Source organism: Neofelis nebulosa, chromosome 15 (genome assembly GCF_028018385.1).
Source record: "Neofelis nebulosa isolate mNeoNeb1 chromosome 15, mNeoNeb1.pri, whole genome shotgun sequence".
NCBI classification, from domain to species: Eukaryota; Metazoa; Chordata; class Mammalia; order Carnivora; family Felidae; genus Neofelis; species Neofelis nebulosa.
Genome location: NC_080796.1, coordinates 73,874,074 through 73,893,498, shown reverse-complemented (window position 1 = coordinate 73,893,498; position 19,425 = coordinate 73,874,074). Strand labels below are relative to the sequence as shown.

At 58.0% G+C, this 19,425-nt stretch overlaps 1 protein-coding gene and 1 long non-coding RNA gene across 3 annotated transcripts; both read left to right on the top strand.

Moving 5' to 3' along the window:
- The first annotated feature begins 508 nt into the window (after window positions 1–508).
- Window positions 509–3,577, top strand: LOC131495249 (uncharacterized). 2 transcript variants are annotated; one of them, XR_009253856.1, is made up of 3 exons: window positions 509–680; window positions 3,077–3,167; window positions 3,266–3,577. It is a non-coding gene; the product is annotated as an uncharacterized LOC131495249 (long non-coding RNA). The 2 variants fall into 2 exon arrangements; XR_009253855.1 differs by lacking the exon at window positions 3,077–3,167.
- Window positions 3,578–8,349: 4,772 nt separating this feature from the next.
- On the top strand, window positions 8,350–18,972 carry RHBG (Rh family B glycoprotein). Its single transcript, XM_058699999.1, has 10 exons — window positions 8,350–8,628; window positions 13,916–14,102; window positions 14,428–14,578; window positions 14,712–14,859; window positions 16,253–16,419; window positions 16,691–16,828; window positions 16,952–17,085; window positions 17,406–17,527; window positions 18,325–18,398; window positions 18,597–18,972. Exons 1-10 carry the CDS (start codon window positions 8,442–8,444, stop codon window positions 18,663–18,665), a joined length of 1,377 nt encoding a protein of 458 aa, XP_058555982.1. The 5' UTR covers window positions 8,350–8,441; the 3' UTR covers window positions 18,666–18,972.
- Window positions 18,973–19,425: the final 453 nt, after the last annotated feature.

Sequence of the window (19,425 nt, the reverse complement as noted above, 5' to 3'; positions counted from 1 at the left end):
TACAAATGTCAGCCATTAGAAGCCCTGATTTTATTTGAGGCACTAGAGAGCCATTGGAAGCTTTCAAATAGGAGCGGGGCATGCAGAAGTTCACTTACCCAAAGGAAATGAAAACAAGATTTTGAAGAGAGATCTACACTCCCATGTTGACTGCAGCACATTCACTGTAGCTAGTGCAGGGAAACAACCTAAGCGCGCCTCAAATGACAAAAGGATAAAAAAGTTATGGTACATATACACAGTGGAGTTTAGCCACGAGGAGGAAGGATATCCGGCCATTTGCAAAGACATGGATGGACTTTGAGCACATTATGCCAAGTGAGGTAAGTCAGAGAAAGACAAGTACTATATATTATCACTTAATGCAGAACCTAAAAAAACAAAACAAGACAGTAAGATAGTGGTTACCAGCGGACGGGGAGTTGGGGGCAAACGAGTGTTAAATAAGCCACAGTTATCTAATCACAGTGTAATGAATATAGACAATAATATCACACTATAAGTTTGTAATGAGACATAGTTACAAAGACACTCATAATGCAGTATATAAATGTACCAAAGTAACATTGTTCGCCTTAAATTTAGACAATATTATTTGTCTAATATATTCAATAAATTTGTTTTTAGGTCATGCTCGATGGAAGATATTCCAGGTCCATGGATAGGAAGACTCAATATTGGTAAGATGTCACCAACCTGATCTAGAGGTTAAACGTAATGTCAGTCAAAATCCCAGCAAATTATTTTGTTGATATTGACAGACTGATTCTAAAGTTTCCATGGAGAGGCAAAAGACCCAGAATAATCAACACGATATTGAAGAACGGAGTTGGAGGACTGATGCTCCCTGACTTCAAGACTTACTAATATAAAGCTACACTAGTCAAGACAGTGTGGTATCCGTGAAAGGCTAGACAAATAGACCGATGGAACAGAATGGAGAGCCCAGAAATAGACCCATATAAATATAGGCAACTCCTCTTTGACAAAGGAGTAAAGGCAATCCAACGGAGAAACGATAGTCTTTCCTTTTTTTTTTCTTTTTTTTTTTTAATTTTTTTTTTCAACGTTTTTTATTTATTTTTGGGACAGAGAGAGACAGAGCATGAACGGGGGAGGGGCAGAGAGAGAGGGAGACACAGAATCGGAAACAGGCTCCAGGCTCCGAGCCATCGGCCCAGAGCCTGACGCGGGGCTCGAACTCACGGACCGCGAGATCATGACCTGGCTGAAGTCGGACGCTTAACCGACTGCGCCACCCAGGCGCCCCTTTTTTTTCTTTTTTATTGTTTATTTATTTTTGACAGAGGGAAACAGAGTACGAGCGGGGGAAGGGCAGAGAGAGAGGGAGACACAGAATCCAAAGCAGGCTCCAGGCTCCAGGCTCCAAGCTGTCAGCACAGAGCCTGACGTGGGGCTCGAACTCATGAGCCATGAGATCATGACCTGGGCCGAAGTCAACTGACTGAGCCACCCAGGCGCCCCAAGGATAGTCTTTTCAACAGTGTTGGACAACCGGACATTCACAAGCAAAAATGTAAATCTAGGCTCCTTTCTTTCTCACCCCCTGTCCAATCCTTCAGTAAACCCAATCAGTTCTAGCTTCCAGACAGATCCAGAGCCCGATTGCTTCTGCCTTCTCCTCTGGGACCACTACCACCGGCTCTTGCCTGGATTGTTGTGGTGGCCTCTCAACTGGCTGCCTGCTTCCACTGATCCCTACAGCTCATGCCTCCCAGGCAGCCAGAAGGATCCTTTAAAATAATAAATCAGATCATATTACTTCTCTGTTTTTAACTCCTCAGCTTTTCCCCATTATCCTCACAACAAAGCCACACTCCTTCCCAGGGCCTTGATCCCTACGTGTGCCGCCCGCCCTTCCCTGCCCTGCCCCCTTGCTCACCACCCTACCCACCCTGCCCTCCATGCTGTTCCACCTCGGAGGAATGCGAGTCTCCTGAGGCGTACCCCAGCCAGCCAGTCTCATGCCCACCCCACCCCCTTCCATCACTCTGTCCTCTCTCTCAGCCTTGTTTACATCAAACCTCTCACGGCATTCTATATAGCTATGTGTGTGTGTTTATTGAGACGCCCCCACTAGAAAAGCATCTCCTTGAGGGCAAAGTCGGTGTCTATTTGTTCACTGCCAGTGTCCTCAGGGTCAAAGCAGGGCCTGCTTGACCTTGCAATGTGCGGCTCAATCAACAACTATGAAATGAGGGGCTGAGTGGCTATGACTTTGCTTAGCAACAGTAAGAGCCCCAGATTTCAGGGCCCCCCTGTGAGTCAGGGGCTCAGTACGTGGCTGGGGCTGCAGGAGGGAGACCCAGAGCACGCAGTCCTCGTCCTCAATGTGTCCTAGATGGGGCCAAGTTCTCCTGTGCCCCCGGCCCCATCCAGCCCCTCTCTGGCCATGAGCCCTTGTCGGGACTGTAGCGCCCACCTCCCCACGTTCTCCAGGCTGCCCCCTGCCCTGGGTCAGGCGTCTCACCAGGCCCGGGGCAGAAACCTGCTTTATTACTGTTCTTTCCTGGGCCATATGCAAAGAATATTTCTACTCAGTTGCTCCCTATCCAGAGAAGAGAGGTGTTCATCCGACAGCCTCACGTTGGGGAAGACAGGCTGGGAGGATGGGGCCGGCCCAGGAGTGGGGAGCGAGGGTACGGTCCCCGGAACGGCTCCTGGCAGAGGGAAGTGGTGGGACCCGAGCCAGCTTTCCTGGCTGGTCCAGGGTGGAGTGCGGTTCTGGTTGGTTCCGTGGCGCTGGTGGAGTCCTTGGGCCAACTGAGGAAGAGCAACTGGGGTGGGGATGATGTTCTGCCCCCCGCCCCCTTTCGCTGCGGTCACATCCCCGTGAGCCGCCGCCCCGAGTGAGCCCCCTGCACCCCACGTTCCTTCTGGCTTTTCTCTTAAGAGGCCCCACCCAGGCACGTGAGAGTTCACAGAACAGCCCTCCTTTTATGTTCACCCTGTCCTTTGTAACGGGACTGAGGGCCGGTTTCCCGTAAACAAATCTCCCCTAGGCCGCTAGCCCGAGGAAAAGAAATGGCCGAATGGTTTATTTACGTTTCCTTAGTAACAGCGGTAAGGACACGACTCCCGCTGCTGCAGACATACTGGGTGTCACATGCTTTGTGGACGTCAGTCCTCACCATAACCCCGATGAGGTGAGTCCTCTCCCTGTAACAGGGGAGGACGCGGAGGTTCGAGGCTTGGTAAGCAGCTCGGACAGAGCCCTTTCCTTCTGCATTTTGTTGTCTTCCAGAACTTTCACTGATGGGGGGTTGACCTACAGACCTGCAACAGCACAGGCAAGGATTAAACTTTAGAATCAGGGCTGCCGTGAGGCCTTAGCAGCTGGGACAGCATCTCCTCTGACTTGGCGGAGAACAGAGTGCCGTTCTGTCCCATGCGGTGGCGATGGAGTGTGGAGGACAGTCCCCGGAGCCCGGCACAGCCCCGGCACACAGCAGGAACGCGGAGAGAGTTTCGTGAATGAAAAAAACTGGGGGTTTGAGATCGTTGCCTCTTGACAAACTTCTAAGTACTGTCGCTTTAATTTTTTTTATATTTTTAATGCTTCTGTATTTATTTTGATAGAGAGCGCACATGTGCATGAGCAGGGGGAGGGGCACAGAGAGAGAGGGAGAGTGAGAAGCCCAAGCAGGCTCCACGCTGTCAGCACAGAGCCCCACGTGGGGCACGAACTCACAAACTGTGAGATCACGACCTGAGCCAAAATCCAGAGTCCGTCACTTAACTGACTGAGCCACCCAGGTGTCCCTAAAAAATCTGTCTTAAGTACACATTTTGTAAAGTTTACTTATTTTGAGAGAGAGAGAGAGAGAGAGAGAGAGAGAGAGCGCACACGTGAGAGCAGGGCAGGGGCAGAGAGAGAGGAGAGGGCGAATCCCATGCAGGCTCTGTGCTGATAGGGCAAAGCCAGACTCCGGGCTCAAACCCACTAACTATGAGGTCATGACCTGAGCCAAAATCAAGAGCGGGAGACTGAGCCACCAGGAGCCCCTGATGTTTATTTTACAAACGAAGTAACCTTAAACACGAGTGATCTGACCATCTTTCGCGTGGACACCAACACGGCGAAGTCCCGGGGGGAGAAAGCCCTGACTGTGAGCACAGTGTTCTGCATGGTGCCCATGGCGCCTGTGGCTTCAGGAGAGACTGAGGCCTGGGGCTTGCGCAGCCCCAGAACAAGGGCATCGAGGGGGCCCTCTAGCACAGCCCCTTTTCTCTTCGCACCAGAGGGCTGGCCAGAAAGGGATCCTCCTCCACCCAAGCTGTGAAATCAGGCCAAATCTCAGAGAGAGCATTGCTTCCTCCGGGAAGCCCTCCCTGACCACCGCCACCACGGGTGAGCCCAGGCTCTGTCCCCATCACAGCCCTCTGCAGCCTGACCACCTATGCATATACATCCTCCTGAGGGCAGGGGCTGTCTTGTTCCGCTGGCTGTCTGGCCCAAGCACAGTGCCCGGTAGGCAGCAGGTGCTCGGCATGTCTGCTGAATGAAGGAAGGCTCTGCCTTTCCCCAAATCTCCTCGGTTCGAGAGCTGTTGTGTCGCTGGGGCTGCTGGTCTCATGGCCCTTCCCCGGTGTGCTTGTCCCGGGCCCCTGGCCCCTCCAGCTATGACAGGAGAATGCATGGAGACTATCTGCCCCTCTGCCTGGTCCTGTCCTCAGAGGCACCACGTGCCCCACAGTGTGCCAGACACGGTCATTTCTTCTCTGTGCTCAGCCACTCAGAACCATAACAATCATCACATCTGTTGACGGCTTAGAAGCTCCCAGCACTCTCGGGGCGCCTGGGTGGCTCAGTCGGTTAAGCGTCCGACTTCGGCTCAGGTCATGATCTCATGGTTCATGGGTTCGAGCCCCGCGTCAGGCTCTGTGCTGACAGCTCAGAGCCTGGAGCCTGTTTCAGATTCTGTGTCTCCTTCTCTCTGTGACCCTCCCCTGTTCATGCTCTGTCTCTCTCTGTCTCAAAAATAAATAAACATTAAAAAAAATTTTTTTTTAAAAGAAGCTCCCAGCACTCTCTACATTCACTGTGCAGAATCCTTAAAACAGTTCATAGAGGTGAGGAAACGAACTCAAAGAGGGCTCAGTAACTTGCCCGAAGTCCCTCCATGAAGATGTAGTGAATGAACGAACGAACGAACGAACGAGAGTCTTAAAGACTCTGGCGCTTTGTCACTTCTCTCCTTTGTTCCCATAACCCTGGGGATAGCTCAGTGGAACTAAAGGAACCAGGTGGCTCTTTTGAGGATTCCTGAGGCAAGAGAGCAGGGAGTAGGGAGGAGGTGACCCAGGGCCGAGCAGCTTCCAGCAACCCTGAGTTACTCAGTAACCCGAACCCCGGTCCCCACGGACAGCTTGACCACGCCGGGCCAGTGCAGGCGGCAGACTGCAGTTCCCCGTGGCCACCCTTCAGGCGGCCTGCTGATCCCAGCTGGAGACTGGACAAGGAAGGTCAGGGATTGGGCAGACCCCAAGCCAGCAGGATGGGAGCTGGTAACAGAGTCAGGAGCCTCTTGGGGGAGTCTGGGGCAGAGGGAGGAGGAAGAAAGCACCCCATTCCACCAGAGTCAGAGCCAGAGGAGGAAGAGGGAACAGACAAGGGCCCTGACATCACTTGGAGTTCCAGAAGAAAACCATGGATGGAGCCTCTTCATTGTAGGTGGTGGGCCAGAGGAGTCCTCACAGGTGGAGGCCCGCCAGGAGAGCCCTTGGAAGAGGGGGTGGGCTGGGGGGGGTACCTTCAGAAGGGGAGGACTGTCAGGGTCATGCCCTCTGCCAGACGAGGGGTGACATGAGCTGGTACCACGAAGTTGTTGAAATAGAACGATCTTTCCATGCAGGTTGGTAAATAGATGTTGCCCAAATACCTACCCTCCACAAACTGGCCCAGGTATTCTGGCCTTTCCAGGGGCCCCCTCTTGACTTCTTGACATCCAGTAGATAAAGGGTTAACCCCTGCCTGGCCCAGGGGCCTCCAGGACCCAACTGTGTTACACATTTTGATGAGAATCTCAGGTCACGGCCCCAGGACCTGGCCCAGAGTTGGTACTAAACAAACAGTTGTCGAATGAATGAATGAACAACAGAGGAGCGAGAAATCAGAGATCCAGAGGCATTCAGAGACTAAGAGAGACAACAGGTGAGACAGAGGTCAAAGAGGCTGGAATCAGCGAGGAGGCTCCCAGAAGACGCTCTCTCTGGTTCTGCAGCTTGTGAAGGCTCTTCCCCTGGCAGAGCCTGTCCAGACCCTGCCTCCCCCTCCCAGACAGGGCCCAGGAAGCAAGCTGTGTCCTGGGGCAGAAGGCTGGGCCTAGGATACCCCAGATGAATTGTCCAAGAATCATTATCCAAAGGCTGCTGACCAGATATCTCCCACCCCCACCCCCTGCCCCTGCAGAAGGAGCTAAAAAACAGCCTTCTTGCTGACCAAGTAGTGACAGCCTCTGGGCCAGGGGCCAGGGGCCACTGAGGGCCAGAGAGCCTGCTTGGTCGGCTGGGAGCAGTGCTATCGAGGTGACCCCTGCCCTCCCGGGCCCGCTTGGCTGGGCGCTTACTTAAGTCAGGAAGCTGGACACCTAGAATCCAGCTGTCCCGCAGGGTTCGCACTGGGCTGGAGGCTCAAGCCGACTGCGGGAGGGGAGGAGGAGGGGAGGGGCTGCAGAAAGGGCAGCCGGGGAAGCAAGGAGGAGGGTCAGGGATTCCACCATCACTCCCCACCCCCCGCCCCTTCGTGAGACCCGGCAAGCGCCATTCCTAGGAGGCGCTCACTTCGAATCTGCTCTGGGGGAGAGGCTGGCCCCTCTGAGCCTAGACCACGTCTTCTGGGAACGGCAGGGGTCGGGACTCCTTTGCTAACACAGACAAGCCCCTCCCACACAGAAGCCCCTCCCACACAGTAGCCCCCTCAGACTGGGCTGGGCAGCAGGGTGGACGGAGAGCCTCCCCTTCCACCAGCTCCACAGAGACCGGCCTTCAGCTTTTCTTCCTTGAAGCCCCTGTGGCACGCAGGTGTCAGAACTCATAGCAGTGGGGTCGCCCCCCTGTGAGAGTCCTCCAGCCACCCGGCCCCCACGGGGTAGAGGCCGCATGCCTCAGCAGGGCCTTCGAGGCCTTTCTAGACTCCCCACCCCCAGCTCCAGTCCCTGAACACACTGGACACTCACAGGGCCAGGCTTCTGTCTCCACAGGTCCCTTCTAGAAATATCCCCTCTTTCTTCTTCACTTGCCCCATTTCTAGGCGGTCCTTCTAGACCACCTGCAGACATACCTCCCAGGAGCGGTTGTCCACGTCTGTGCCTGCGCTCACCCTCACCACAGTGGGCTCTCCTCCTGGGCCCCTAGGGCCTCTGCAACTGCTAGGGTCACACATTCACTCCGGTGGGCGTTCAGTTTCCTCCCAGGTGTCTGTCTCCCCACAGGACGGTGGCTCCTGGAGGGAGGGGTTGTGTGGTTCATCTCCAAAGCCTGGCTCACAGTAGATGTCAGTGAGTCTGTCTCCTTACTGTCTCCCAGGACCCCCACCCCCTCCGTGGATGTAGGCCTTGCTTGTGTTACCAGTGGCTCCTGACTCCTGGGGGAGAAGACCCTCCTCCATCTAGCTGTTCAGGCTGCCCCGGGCCCCTTATCCAGGTGCAAGTGTGCAGGGAACCTAGCTGTCAGCGTGGCCAGCTGCTGCTTGGCTGGGGTGCAGACCCAGCTGGGAGGCTCAGGAGGCTTGGGGGGAGGTGAGGGCTCAGAACCCCCCCTCCCCCCAGTCAGGTTAATCATCGATGCCTGGACAGCACCTCCGTTTTGCATCTGGCTTGGGAAAAGATTGAGTAACCGCTCAACTCTCTCTCTCTGGTGTTTACGCTGGACGGCCAGGCCGGGGGTCTTAAAGAGCCTCTTATTTCTTGGGACACATTCTGTAAACTAACACTACGTTTGAGGGGGAGGGGGCCTCTCCTTTCCCCAACCCCGCCACCCCGGGTCCCTCGGTTGTGCCCCATCAGGGCAGAACACAGGGAGCCTTTCCAGGGCCATTTCCACGGACCTGTCCCAACCCGAAGACAGCCAGGGGCAGCCAGGTGAAGGGAGACAGGACAAGGGGGTCCGGACGCCCCCTCTCCGCCGGCTCTTGGCCCGCCTCAGGCCACGGGCCCACGCCCTCGGCGCCCCTGTTCCACACCCGCGGGACCGGGTTGGGGCTCCCAGCTGCGCGGGGCTGAGGGGCGGGGGAGGGAGGGGCGGGGGGGGGGGAGGGTCGCTGAGCCTAGGCGTGGGCGGGCCCTGGCGCCGGTGGGCGGGCCCTGGCGCCGGTGGGCGGGCCCTGGCGCCGGTGGAACCTGCCGACCCTGCCCGGGAGCGTGTGTCCCGCGCGCCCGGAGCCGGAGCCGGACGGAGCCAGGGTATCGAAGCCCTCGTCCATGGCCGGGTCTCCCCGCCGCGCCGCGGGCCGGCGACTGCAGCTGCCCCTGCTGTGCCTCCTCCTCCAGGGCGCCACCGCCATCCTCTTTGCGGTCTTTGTTCGCTACAACCCCGAAACCGACGCCGCCGTCTGGCACTCGGGCAACCGCAGTAGCTCGGACAATGAATTTTACTTTCGCTACCCAAGTGAGTGCGGGTGAGGGCGCGGGGAGCGAAGAGCCCAGGCTCCGCGGTGTCTTGGGTGTCCACGTTTACTCCTAGGAGAGCAACCCTCTGGCTTTGAGAGGAAGGTGCCCCAGATTTATAATAACACCCTGTCGCTGGTGTCCGCGGTGTCCCAGGTCTCATCTCGTCTATCAGGCAGACAAAGATGGGGAAACTGAGACTCGAAGTGGCTGGTTCAGGTTCGAGCTGTCAGAATTGAGGGAGCTGGGACTCAAGCCCAGATCTGAGCTTTAATTGCTTCCTTTGTCTCACCCCCCCAGTTGGCCTCATTGGGCTTCGTAGGGCGACTGCTTTTCCTAGGGGCTCCACCCTGATCATGGCAAAGACAGTCCTCCTGGGCAGGGGAGGTAGGGAGGGCTGTGCAGGAGTGGTAGTGCAGGTATCAGCTATGAAGGCAGCCAAGGCGGGTGGGGCTCAGGCATTCCTGTCCCAGTCACTCAAAACTGGCCCTTCCAGAGTCCGAGAGAGGATCACACAACCACCCACCACAGCCCAGAGCAGCTGCCCCCAGCTCTGGGCAGGAAGCATGGCAGGGTCATTGGCCCATTTCATAGGGGAGGAAGCTGAGGCTCAGAACGCTTGTGACTTGCTCACGATTGCCCATCGGGTAAGTGGCAGAGAAGGAACTAGGACTCAGACATCCCAAGCAACACAGCTCTCCTGTCTGCTGGTGAGGCCCAGGAAGGAGAGGGCCGACCCCCTGCCGCCTGCTGGGGGACCTTAGGCTCTCCCTCTAAGGTTGGGGGCCTACCTTGGTACTCAGGCCCTGAGCAGCTGGGACCCAGGATACTACAGCTCCTCATTTCATCACCACGGCTTGGGTAGGGCTTATGTCAGCCTCAGTTTTTCCCATCTGGGCAATGGGGAGAAGGATGCTTCAGTTTGAAGGATGCACATTCCAACAAGACCTACAGTGTGAGAGTCTCCTATAAAATCCCAGGCTGTTATTACCCTGCTTTTCCTATACCGAGCTGGCAGCAGGCTGTCCCCAACCGACCGTCTCCCAGTCCCAACTCCAACACAGTGCTGAGGACACAGGGAGTGAGATGCAGGCTTGGGTCTGAGCAAGAAATGCTAGACCCCCAGCCCCCCAGCTGTCCTCGGCAGAGGGGCTCCAGCTCCTCCCTCTTGTGTTCCACCTCAGCCCTGTCTGCACAAGGTGAGCCCCGGGAGCTGGGACAGCAGGCCCCTGGGTCCTGCATTTGCCCAGAGAGCCAGGGAGTTGAGAGGGAATAGCCCAGAGGCTGAGGGAAGCAAGCTCTTGTCCACGGTGTGACCTGGCTGCCTGCCACGTCCTCCGTTTGCTTCTTCCAAGGGCCCCACTCAAGCCTCCGCGCCCTGCTCATCTCCCTGCAACGCCCCCACCTGTCGCCCCTCTGCTGCGGGGGGGGGGGGCTCTCCTTGGGCATTCAGCTCTCCCTGGGCTGTGGTAAGGGGAGGGGAGTGGGGATCCTACCTCTCCGCTGCCCTAGGTTTCTATCCCCGTGGACTTGGGACCCTGGTGTGGGGGAAGGTTGGAGTGGAGGGAAGCGTGAGGTCTCTGGAGTCTGGGGCTTTGATGAGCCGGGTCTTCCCCTGCCCTTGTGTCCAGGGAAGGGGTCAGGGTCAGAGGGAGGCGTAGCCACTGCCCTTTGGTTCGGGAGATGAAAGGGAGCGCAGCTGGTGCCCGGGACACGGCTGCTCCCGGGGTCGGTCTGTCGTTGCTGCAGGCAGGGCCCTCAGAGCCCCTCAGATGTGGAGAGAGAGAGAGCCAGAGAGGCCACGGGGCTGCCCAAGAGCACACAGCAAGTTAGCCAGGTCTCTTGGCTGCCCAGCTGTGGCCTTTCCCCACATTACAAGCCTCCCAAGGCAAGTCATGGAAAGAAAGAAAGAGGAGAAAAGACAGGGTGACAGGGGACACAGAAGCAAGCATGAGAAAGGGTTCTAAGAAAACAGTGTGGACAGGTCCTGGGTCACATACCTCTGAGACCTTACTTTTGGTGAGAGGGATTTAGGATAGCTGGAATCAGGATCTTCTTGGAAGAAGCAGGGAAGGGGGACGTGACAGGGACCAGAGTGGTCGGTGACCTCTTCTGGGAGAATGTGGCCCACCTCCCTCATAAGGCAGGGGTGGGTAGAGTGTGGTGGGGGAGGGGGGAGGGGGCCTCCTCAGCTCACCACTCTCTGCTCCTTACGTTTTATAGCCCCACTTTACAGATGAGGAAACCGAGGCTCACAGAGGCGAAATGGCTTGTCAGCCATCACACAATCCAGCCTTAACTGTCCGCTTGCCCCGTGTTATCTTGTTCGGGAGCTAGCCAGGGGGGTTGGGGAGGCAGTAGGCGTCGCTACAGGGCTGTTGTCTTCTCTTCAACCGAGGCTGCATGGTCGGTGGCCACAGCCAATGGAGAGTCTGTGGAATGCTCCCCAGTGAAGGAGATTTCTTAATGTTTAGCCTCCATTTGAAAGGTCAAGGGACTGAGTTGTGATGCCAAACAAACCCGGGGTGGGAGACGTAAATGTTACTGCCAGTTATGACCAGCTCTGGAGCAGTTGTGCATGTCCGGGACAGGGAGCCCTGCCACCCAGCCCCCTTTGCCACCCTGCTGCCCTTGGACAAAAGGACAGACGCGGCATCCCCTTTACTGTTGGCACGAGGAGGAAAGAAGCCAGGCAGAGAGGTCTCGAAGAACTGAGGCCGCGGGCTGAGATAGAAGTGCTCCTCCTCCTTTTCTGTTGGGTGTTAGGATCTGAGGGAAGGGAGATCTGGGTGATTTGGGAGTGCACAGGGCTGGAGAAATGGCACAGTGTCGGGACACGGAGCAAAGCCAGTGGACCTTTAGACCCTTACCCCGCTTTGGCAGCTGGGGCCGGCAGCTGAGGTGCCGACCCGCAGTCCCAGTACCCACCCAAGTCTCTGCCAGGGGCTTGCAAACTCACCTCCTGTCAGCCAGTACCCAGCACAAAAAGGGCAAAAAACGTTTGGTCCTCTCAAAATTACTGATGGCATTCTAAAGTTCAAGAATAAATTTTTGGCTTGCTAGGTGCTTCTTCAGATTAAACAAAAAAGGCACCATGACCTTTTTCTTTATGATCTGCCCCTTTCTACAAGAGATTTGAGGTGTGTGTTTGCAACAAGAACATGAGTCTGCAAAAATAAAAGCAGGAGGGCGGGATAGAGATAATGGACACTGGGAGTGCCTCCCCAGTTCTTTCGGTTGCGATGCCAGGGTAGCTCTGAGCTTCCAGGCAGCCAAGAAGAAAAGGGAAATGCGGCCGGTTACATGTTCTCATCAGAGGCAAGGAAGGCTCACATGAGTGATTCTCCGATTCTTTGCCGTCTGCCCGCCAGGCTCCGTGAGGGCAGGCGTGTGGCTGCTGTGGTGCCGGCACCCTCCCCAGAGCCTGGTGCCTGAGCTCTTAGTAAACCTCAGATGGGTTCCCTGGGAGAAGTGACACATGCTAGCATTAAGCTCCAAGAGAAATTTCTCACGTGGAGCTGTAAAAGGGGAGTGAATTTAGGGTCAGAGTTGAGCCTGTTTCCCAATAACTTATTTGCCCTGCCCGATTTCTAACAGCACTCACGATACTCTTTCTCCAGCATTTCTGAATTAAAGCCAAAGACAGAGCATGGACTTACTCTATACATAGACCCGAGGCTGAGAGAACAGGGTCAGATGCGCTGGCTGAATTGTCACACTAGGTTATGTTTCAAGCCTTTTTTGCAAGATCGGGGGAGGCGTGTGGAACAAACTGATACTGAAGCAGGTATTTGTATGTGTCTCACTCTCAATATTACTATGTATCGTTTGTATGAGCATTAGCTTGGTCTTTTATGCATACACAATAGAAAGCAAACAGAAAGGCTCCAATCTCCCTGCCCAGAAACCTCACTGACACACAAAAAACTTCAACTAATGCATCTATAAAATTAGCATATTCAAATTATAGAAAGAAACAAATGCAAAAGCGAAATCCCCCTTCCCAGAGCCGCCTTTGCAACTCCAGGGGGCGTGGTTTGCGGCTCAGCTGTGCCCCTGCAGCCCTGCGCCTCCCTTCGGCTCCTTTCCCTGAGGTCATCTCTGTTAACAATTGAAGCTATTTAAGACAAAATTAGGGGCGTCTGGGTGGCTCAGTGGGTTGAATGGCCGACTCTTGATTTAGGCTCAGGTCATGATCCCAGGATCATGGGATCGAGCCCCACATTGGGCCTTGTGCTGGGCGTGGAGCCTGCTTAAGATTCTGTCTCTCGGGACTCCTGGGTGGCTCAGTGGGTTAAACTTCTGACTTCTGCTCAGGTCATGATCTCCCGGTTCGTGGGTTCGAGCCCCGCATCCGGCTCTGTGCTGACAGCTCAGAGCCTGGATCCTGCTTCGGATTCTGTGTCTCCCTCTCTCTCTGCCCCTCCCCTGCTCATGCTCTGTCTCTCTGTCTCTCTGTCTCTCTCAAAAATAAATAAATGTTTTAAAAAAAGATTCTCTCTCCTTCTACCCCTCTCCTAGTTTGTGTGCTCACTCTCTCTCCCTTTCTAAAAATAAAGAAAAAGTTTTGATAAAAAAAATTAAGGCTATTTCATAAGTTATTTTTAAAAACCTTAAAATTCTCGGGGCACCTGGGCGGCTCAATTGGTTAAGCGTCTGACTTCCGCTTAGCTCATGATCTCGCGGTTCGTGAGTTCGAGCCCCACATCAGACTCTGTGCTGACAGCTTGGAGCCTGGAGTCTGCTTTGGATTCTCCCTCTCTCTCTCTGTCTCTCTCTCTCCCTCTCTCTCTTTCCCTGCCCGTCTCCTGCTCATGCACTGTTTCTTTCTCTCTCAAAAATAAACATAACCAAAAAACCCCCAAACCCTTAAAATCCTCAAAACGGAGAGGTATAGATTCTGAAGTATGAGGGATGGAGGTTAGACATCAGGAAGGACTTCCCAGCAGAAAGGGAAACTTGAAAGGAGCCCGAAGAAGATGATTTTGAGCACGGAGGGGCAGGGACTGCAGCCGGGGGGAGCGCGGGCAGGACGTCCCGCCGGTCGGTTGTAGGAGACCCAAGGACAGGGCGGGAGACACGGGGACAGCGGGACCGGCGTGGGTCCCGCTGCCCCCAGCCGGCCAGCTCTGCCCGGGCGCCCCAGGCTGGGAGGCCCCGCCACACCTGGGGAGTTTCCCAGGCCTGGCTCCAGCCCGGAGGCGGCGGCCCTGGCTGGCGAGAACCAGGGGCACCGGCCGGACGGCTGCTTGGACGGCGGTGGCCGAGCGGCCCGGATGCCCCCGCAGGTTTCCAGGATGTGCACGTCATGGTGTGTGTGGGCTTCGGCTTCCTCATGGCCTTCCTGCAGCGGTACGGCTTCAGCAGCCTCGGCTTCACCTTCCTCCTGGCCGCCTTTGCCCTGCAGTGGTCCACACTCATCCAGGGCTTCTTTCACTCCTTGCACGGCGGCCACATCCATGTTGGCGTGCAGAGGTGGGCAGCGGCGGCCTCCCCGGCTCCCCCCTCCCCGCCCCATCCCCTGCCCCCGGGGGGAGCCAGCCCTCCAGCCCCGGGCCTGCCTCCCGTCTGCTGCCTGACCCGCAGTAGACTCGCGTCCAGCGCCCTGCCCGTCCGCACTGCCACCCCCAGGGCAGGGCTCGGGATCTGGTTCTTGCACCCCTCGCGGGCCGTGCGGTCCACGGCACAGAACCTCCCCAGGCTGCGTCGAGACCCCTTCCCCCCCCCCCCACACCCCGCCCCGGCCGTGGGGCTGCCCTCCCCACCCCTCTCACCCTTGCATCACACCCCCGGTCCCCAGCATGATCAACGCGGACTTCTGTGCCGCTGCTGTGCTCATCTCCTTCGGTGCCGTCCTGGGCAAGACGGGGCCGGCCCAGCTGCTGCTCATGGCCCTGCTGGAGGTGCTGCTATTTGGCGTCAACGAGTTCGTGCTCCTTAGTCTCCTGGGGGTGAGTCGGGTGGGGCAGGGGTGAGGGATGGCGAGGGCCAGGGTCAGGCCCTGGGCAGGGAGAGCACGGGTCAGTGGGGGGGGGGGGGGGGGGCGCGGAGGGCCGGCCGCCCACCTCCGCGTCCCCTCCCCAGGTGAAGGATGCAGGAGGGTCCATGACCATCCACACTTTTGGGGCCTACTTCGGGCTGGTCCTGTCCCGGGTCCTCTACAGGCCCCAGCTGGAGAAGAGCCAGCATCGTCTGGGCTCCGTCTACCATTCGGACCTCTTTGCCATGATTGGTGAGGTCTGCCGGGGTGGGCCGGGGTGGGGGGGCCAGGGAGGACCCCGGGCAAGATGTCAGGCCGCCTACGGTCCTTGGGGTCCCTGCTGGGAAGTCCCTGGTGAGAGCCCGGGATCTGGGCTCATCATTCCCAACAGTTTCTTTGACAGGTTCTTAGAACTCAGCCCCGGAGTACGCGCCTGCCCCAGACCCATTTCCGGGGGCCTTTCTAAATCGAGTCTGACTGCACGGATCCCTGCTTAAAACTCTGTGGCCGCCCCCTTCCCCCTTCAGAAGCCAGGCCAGCCTGGCACAGCAAGGTCTTGCCCCCCTGCAGTCTCTCCACCTGCTGCCTCCAAGACTCTGCCCTTCACATGCCTCCCAGGCGATTTCCCAGAGGCCCCTGCACGCCCAGGAGCAGGGGGAGAGGTAGCGGGTCAGCCCTGGGCACCGTAGGGTCTGACCTTCGAGCACCATCACCACCACCTGTTTCCTCCAAGCACCTATCTCTACCTTGGCCTCAGCTCCTCTCTCTGCCTTCGCAAATGAGGCAGGAAAGGAGATTGATACCTTCTTTTGCCGTGGGTCCATGCCTCTTCCCATGCTAAAAAGAGAGGCTGGCTTTGTATTGTATTCGTATTTGTTGTGAAATGAGGTGGATGCTTTGGCTAGAAGTCCAGGGGCTTCCCCAAGAAGGCGTGCTTCCCCGGGAGCCTGACACACCAGCTCTCCTCTGTCCCCTCCTTCCAGGCAGGGAGCCCTGCCTCTTCCTGGGTCCCCCTGCTCTGCCCTCTGAGGACACACGTGTGAGCGTGCTGGGTTCCACAGCAGACTGCAGGGTTGCAGGGAGAAGTCACAACGCACCCTGAGACCGCTCAGGACGAGGGGCAGTCCCTCAAGCCTCCTTGCCTTGGTGGCCCGAGCCTACAGGATCCCCAGCCTTCCCCTCACCTTGTCCCTCTGCCCCTCCCCACCCTCCAGGACTGGCCGGGAGCCCATCAGGTGCCCGGGAGGCGGAGGCCTCACCTGCACCTTGCTGGGCCCAGGTCTCCAGGAGGCGGTTGAGGTTTTAAAGCATATTGTTTCCCTGATACGAATACCGAGCTCAGTTCAGTGCCTGACATGCACGGCCCTTTGCCTGTTTTTCTTTCCTTTTCTGATGCTTAAAAATACCCCGATCTCAACCGTCTGTGGTTCTCAGCCGAGTGGCTCTGTGTCCGTGCCCTTTGGTAGCCGGCCCTTGGCTGTGCACCACCCAGTGGCTGCTAGGCCTGGGCTGCGCGCTCCTTCTGAGCCACCACGCACGGCCCGCGCTCTGGAGGTGCTCTGGCCCCCGCTTTGCGAGCGAGGACACCCAGGCTACCCAGGGGCTACTTGCTTCCTCTCACTCTGCCGGTCTGCCCGTCATTTAGGGACCATCTTCCTGTGGACCTTCTGGCCCAGCTTCAACTCTGCACCCACCATGCTGGGGGATGGCCAGCACCGAACAACCCTGAACACGTACTACTCCATGACCGCGAGCACCCTCAGCACCTTTGCCTTGTCAGCCCTCGTCGGGGAGCACGGCCGGCTGGACATGGTGCGGGAGAGGGCGCTGGGGGGGCAGAGGGACGGGCGGGGGGGGGGGGAAGGGGCCGAGACCCTGCGAGGCCCGGTCTGCAGGGGAACAGGAGAGGGCGCAGGCACGGGGCAGGGGCAAGAGGCGACCACACAACAGCAGGAGAGTTTGCGATCAGACGGCAGAGGGACTTCCAGAAGCCCTAGATGCCACTGCGGTGGACGGGGTGGGGTTGGATGGGGGCGTCGACCTGGACCGGCCCCCGATGCCCCGCTCCCCTGTGCTTCCCCAGGTTCACATCCAGAACGCAGCGCTGGCCGGAGGGGTCGTAGTGGGGACATCAGGTGAAATGATGCTGACGCCCTTTGGGGCCCTGGCAGCCGGCTTCCTGGCTGGGACGGTCTCCACTCTGGGGTACAAGTTCTTCACGGTATAGATGCTTCTCGGGCCCCGGGCAGAACAGGGGGTCCCCCAGCACCTGTTCCCCCCATGTCTCCAGCAGCCTGGCGGGGGGGCGGTGCACAGGACTCATTATTGGTGTCCCATCCTCCAGCCCATCCTCGAGGCGAAATTCAAACTCCAAGACACGTGTGGCGTCCACAACCTCCACGGGATGCCTGGGGTCCTGGGAGCCCTCCTGGGGGTCCTTGTGGCCGGGCTGGCCACCCACGAAGCTTATGGAGATGGGTGAGTCCTCCCCACCCCTGACCCTCACCCAGGTCCTTACCCCCCTGGGGTGACCTCCCTCACTCTCTTCCTCCTCCTGTGGACCAGCACAAAAAGCTGTGTCTATTTTCATGCATTCATTCGTGAATAACGACAGAAGGATGTAATGACCCTTAGGCTCAATTCTTGCACCGTCAGGGGTCAGAGGAGAGAGCAAGCAAAAGTGATCCTAAACTGAGTCTTGAAAAGTGTGTGGGTGTCCCAGGCTCCCGCGAGGCCCTTTTGGCCGCTGCGTGACGCACTGAGGAGCCCTGTTTCTCCCCGACCTCCTCTCCCTGCAGCCTAGGCAGTGTGTTTCCGCTCGTAGCCGAGGGCCAGCGCTCCGCCACGTCTCAGGCCATGTACCAACTCTTCGGGCTCCTTGTCACACTGACGTTTGCCTCTGTGGGCGGGGGCCTTGGAGGTGAGTGACCTTGACTGGGGGTGGGGGGTGTGGTTGCAGAATTCAAGGGTAACCTTCCCCAGAAGTGGGTACTTGCTCCCTCCTGGGGCTAAGAGAAGATGGGGAGTGGGCTAGGGGCAGAGTGGGGTCCCTCTCCAGTTTTCTGGCTTCCCTGTACTGCTTATTCTACCCACCAGAGGGCAGCCCGACCTCAGGCTGAGGCCCTGAAGGGGAAGCTGAGCGGTCTTTCCCGGGCAGGGGCAGGGGCAGGTCCTGGAGCAGAGGCAGGGGCAGGGAGGGGCCGGAACACCAAACCTCCACAGAGACCGACTGCCCGCCGATGCCCATCAGACAGTCCTCCCTGATGTCTGGCTTTACTCCTTCTGATTCAGTATCATGTTGAGATTTTCATTCTCGAACTGGTTCGATTCCATCCCCTCGTTTATTTACTTATTTGCTCAATAAACTCGTGCAGCACCCCTCCCGGACAGGGGGCCCCAGGAAGCTCAGGAGCCGTGTTCGGGACAGAATCACGATCCGGCCCATTGCCAACTGTCCGAACGAATGAGGTGCCCAGGACTTCTCTGAGGCTCGCTGCCTTCACTGTACCGTGAGGGTCGCGCCCAGCAGGGCTGCTGTGGTGACGAGCACCTGTGGGGGCCTGGCTACAGTAGGGGCTCCCCAAATACAGCTGCAGTTCGTCTGGGACAGGCGTGTCAGGCTGCTCAGCCCCCCCACCCCGTGCCCTCAGGCCTGGGGTGGCCACCTCCTCCACAGGAGTGCCAGGAGCCCCACCCACCCTCCCCTCCCACCACCAGGGCTCCTGCTGAGGCTGCCCTTCCTGGACCCCCCTCCAGACTCCCAGTGCTACGAGGACCGGATTTACTGGGAGGTGAGCGTGTCCCCAGCCCCTTGGACCGATGGCCATCTCTTCCTCCAAAGCTCCCACCCTGCCGCACCTCCTATGATCCCACCTGCCTCTTTCCTTCTTGGCTGGCTCTTCTCTGCTGGGGGACACCCTCCCCCCAGCTCCGGTCTCCAGCCCCCTGGAGCTTCCCCTTCACCTGCTCCCCCCCACCCAACCTTCCAGGTGCCTGGGGAACGTGAGGACGAAGCCCAGGGATCTCTGAGGGCAGAGGAGACAGACACCCGGGCCTAACTTGCTTCCAGCCCATGAGAGGACACTCTCCTTTTAGAAGATGGTGACCGCAGGGAAGGTCTTTTCTGGGTCCATTCTCCTGCTGCAGGAGCGAAGCTGGCACTGGGGACAGGGCCGCGGAAGGTGGGGGTATGGGGGAGCCTGCTGCACCCGGCGGGGGGAGACCCCTCAGCACCCCCAGCCCCACCCCGTGGCCCGTGAGCGAGGTGCCCAACCCACTGCCAGCCCACCGCCCAAGGCCACACGGTCACAGAGAGGTGTGCGCCAGCCCGGCTGACCTGGTGATAAACACCACTGGCACCAAGGATTCAGACGCCTTGTTTTTGTGCGCTGGGAATGTGGCGAGCTCGTCTCTCGCTCTCTCGCTCTAACGCACCATGTTGGAGACTCGGGTGGGGAGGACCTCAGTGCCAGCAAGGTCCTGTCCCCCTGGGCCCACGGAGCCCCCTCTAGGATGCCAGCTTCTACGAGGTGGGTGCCCAGCCTGGGCTTGCCTGCCGGCAGGGACGGGCAGCTCGTTCTCTCCCAGAAAATCGGGCTGGAGAGGTCTTGCTGCTGAGTGGCCGCCACTCCCATCCTGACTTGAGCGGTCTCTGAACGAAGGTAAACAGGGACTGCTTTGCCACCGAGTCTTCAGAAGCTGGAAGCAGCCAGCACCCAGGAACCCCTTCTTCCCCCACTCCCACCCCGCCCCCCCCACCAGAGTCTCAGGAGAGGGGCTGCAGAGAACAGGGAAAGCAGGCGGCGCCTCGGTCGCCTG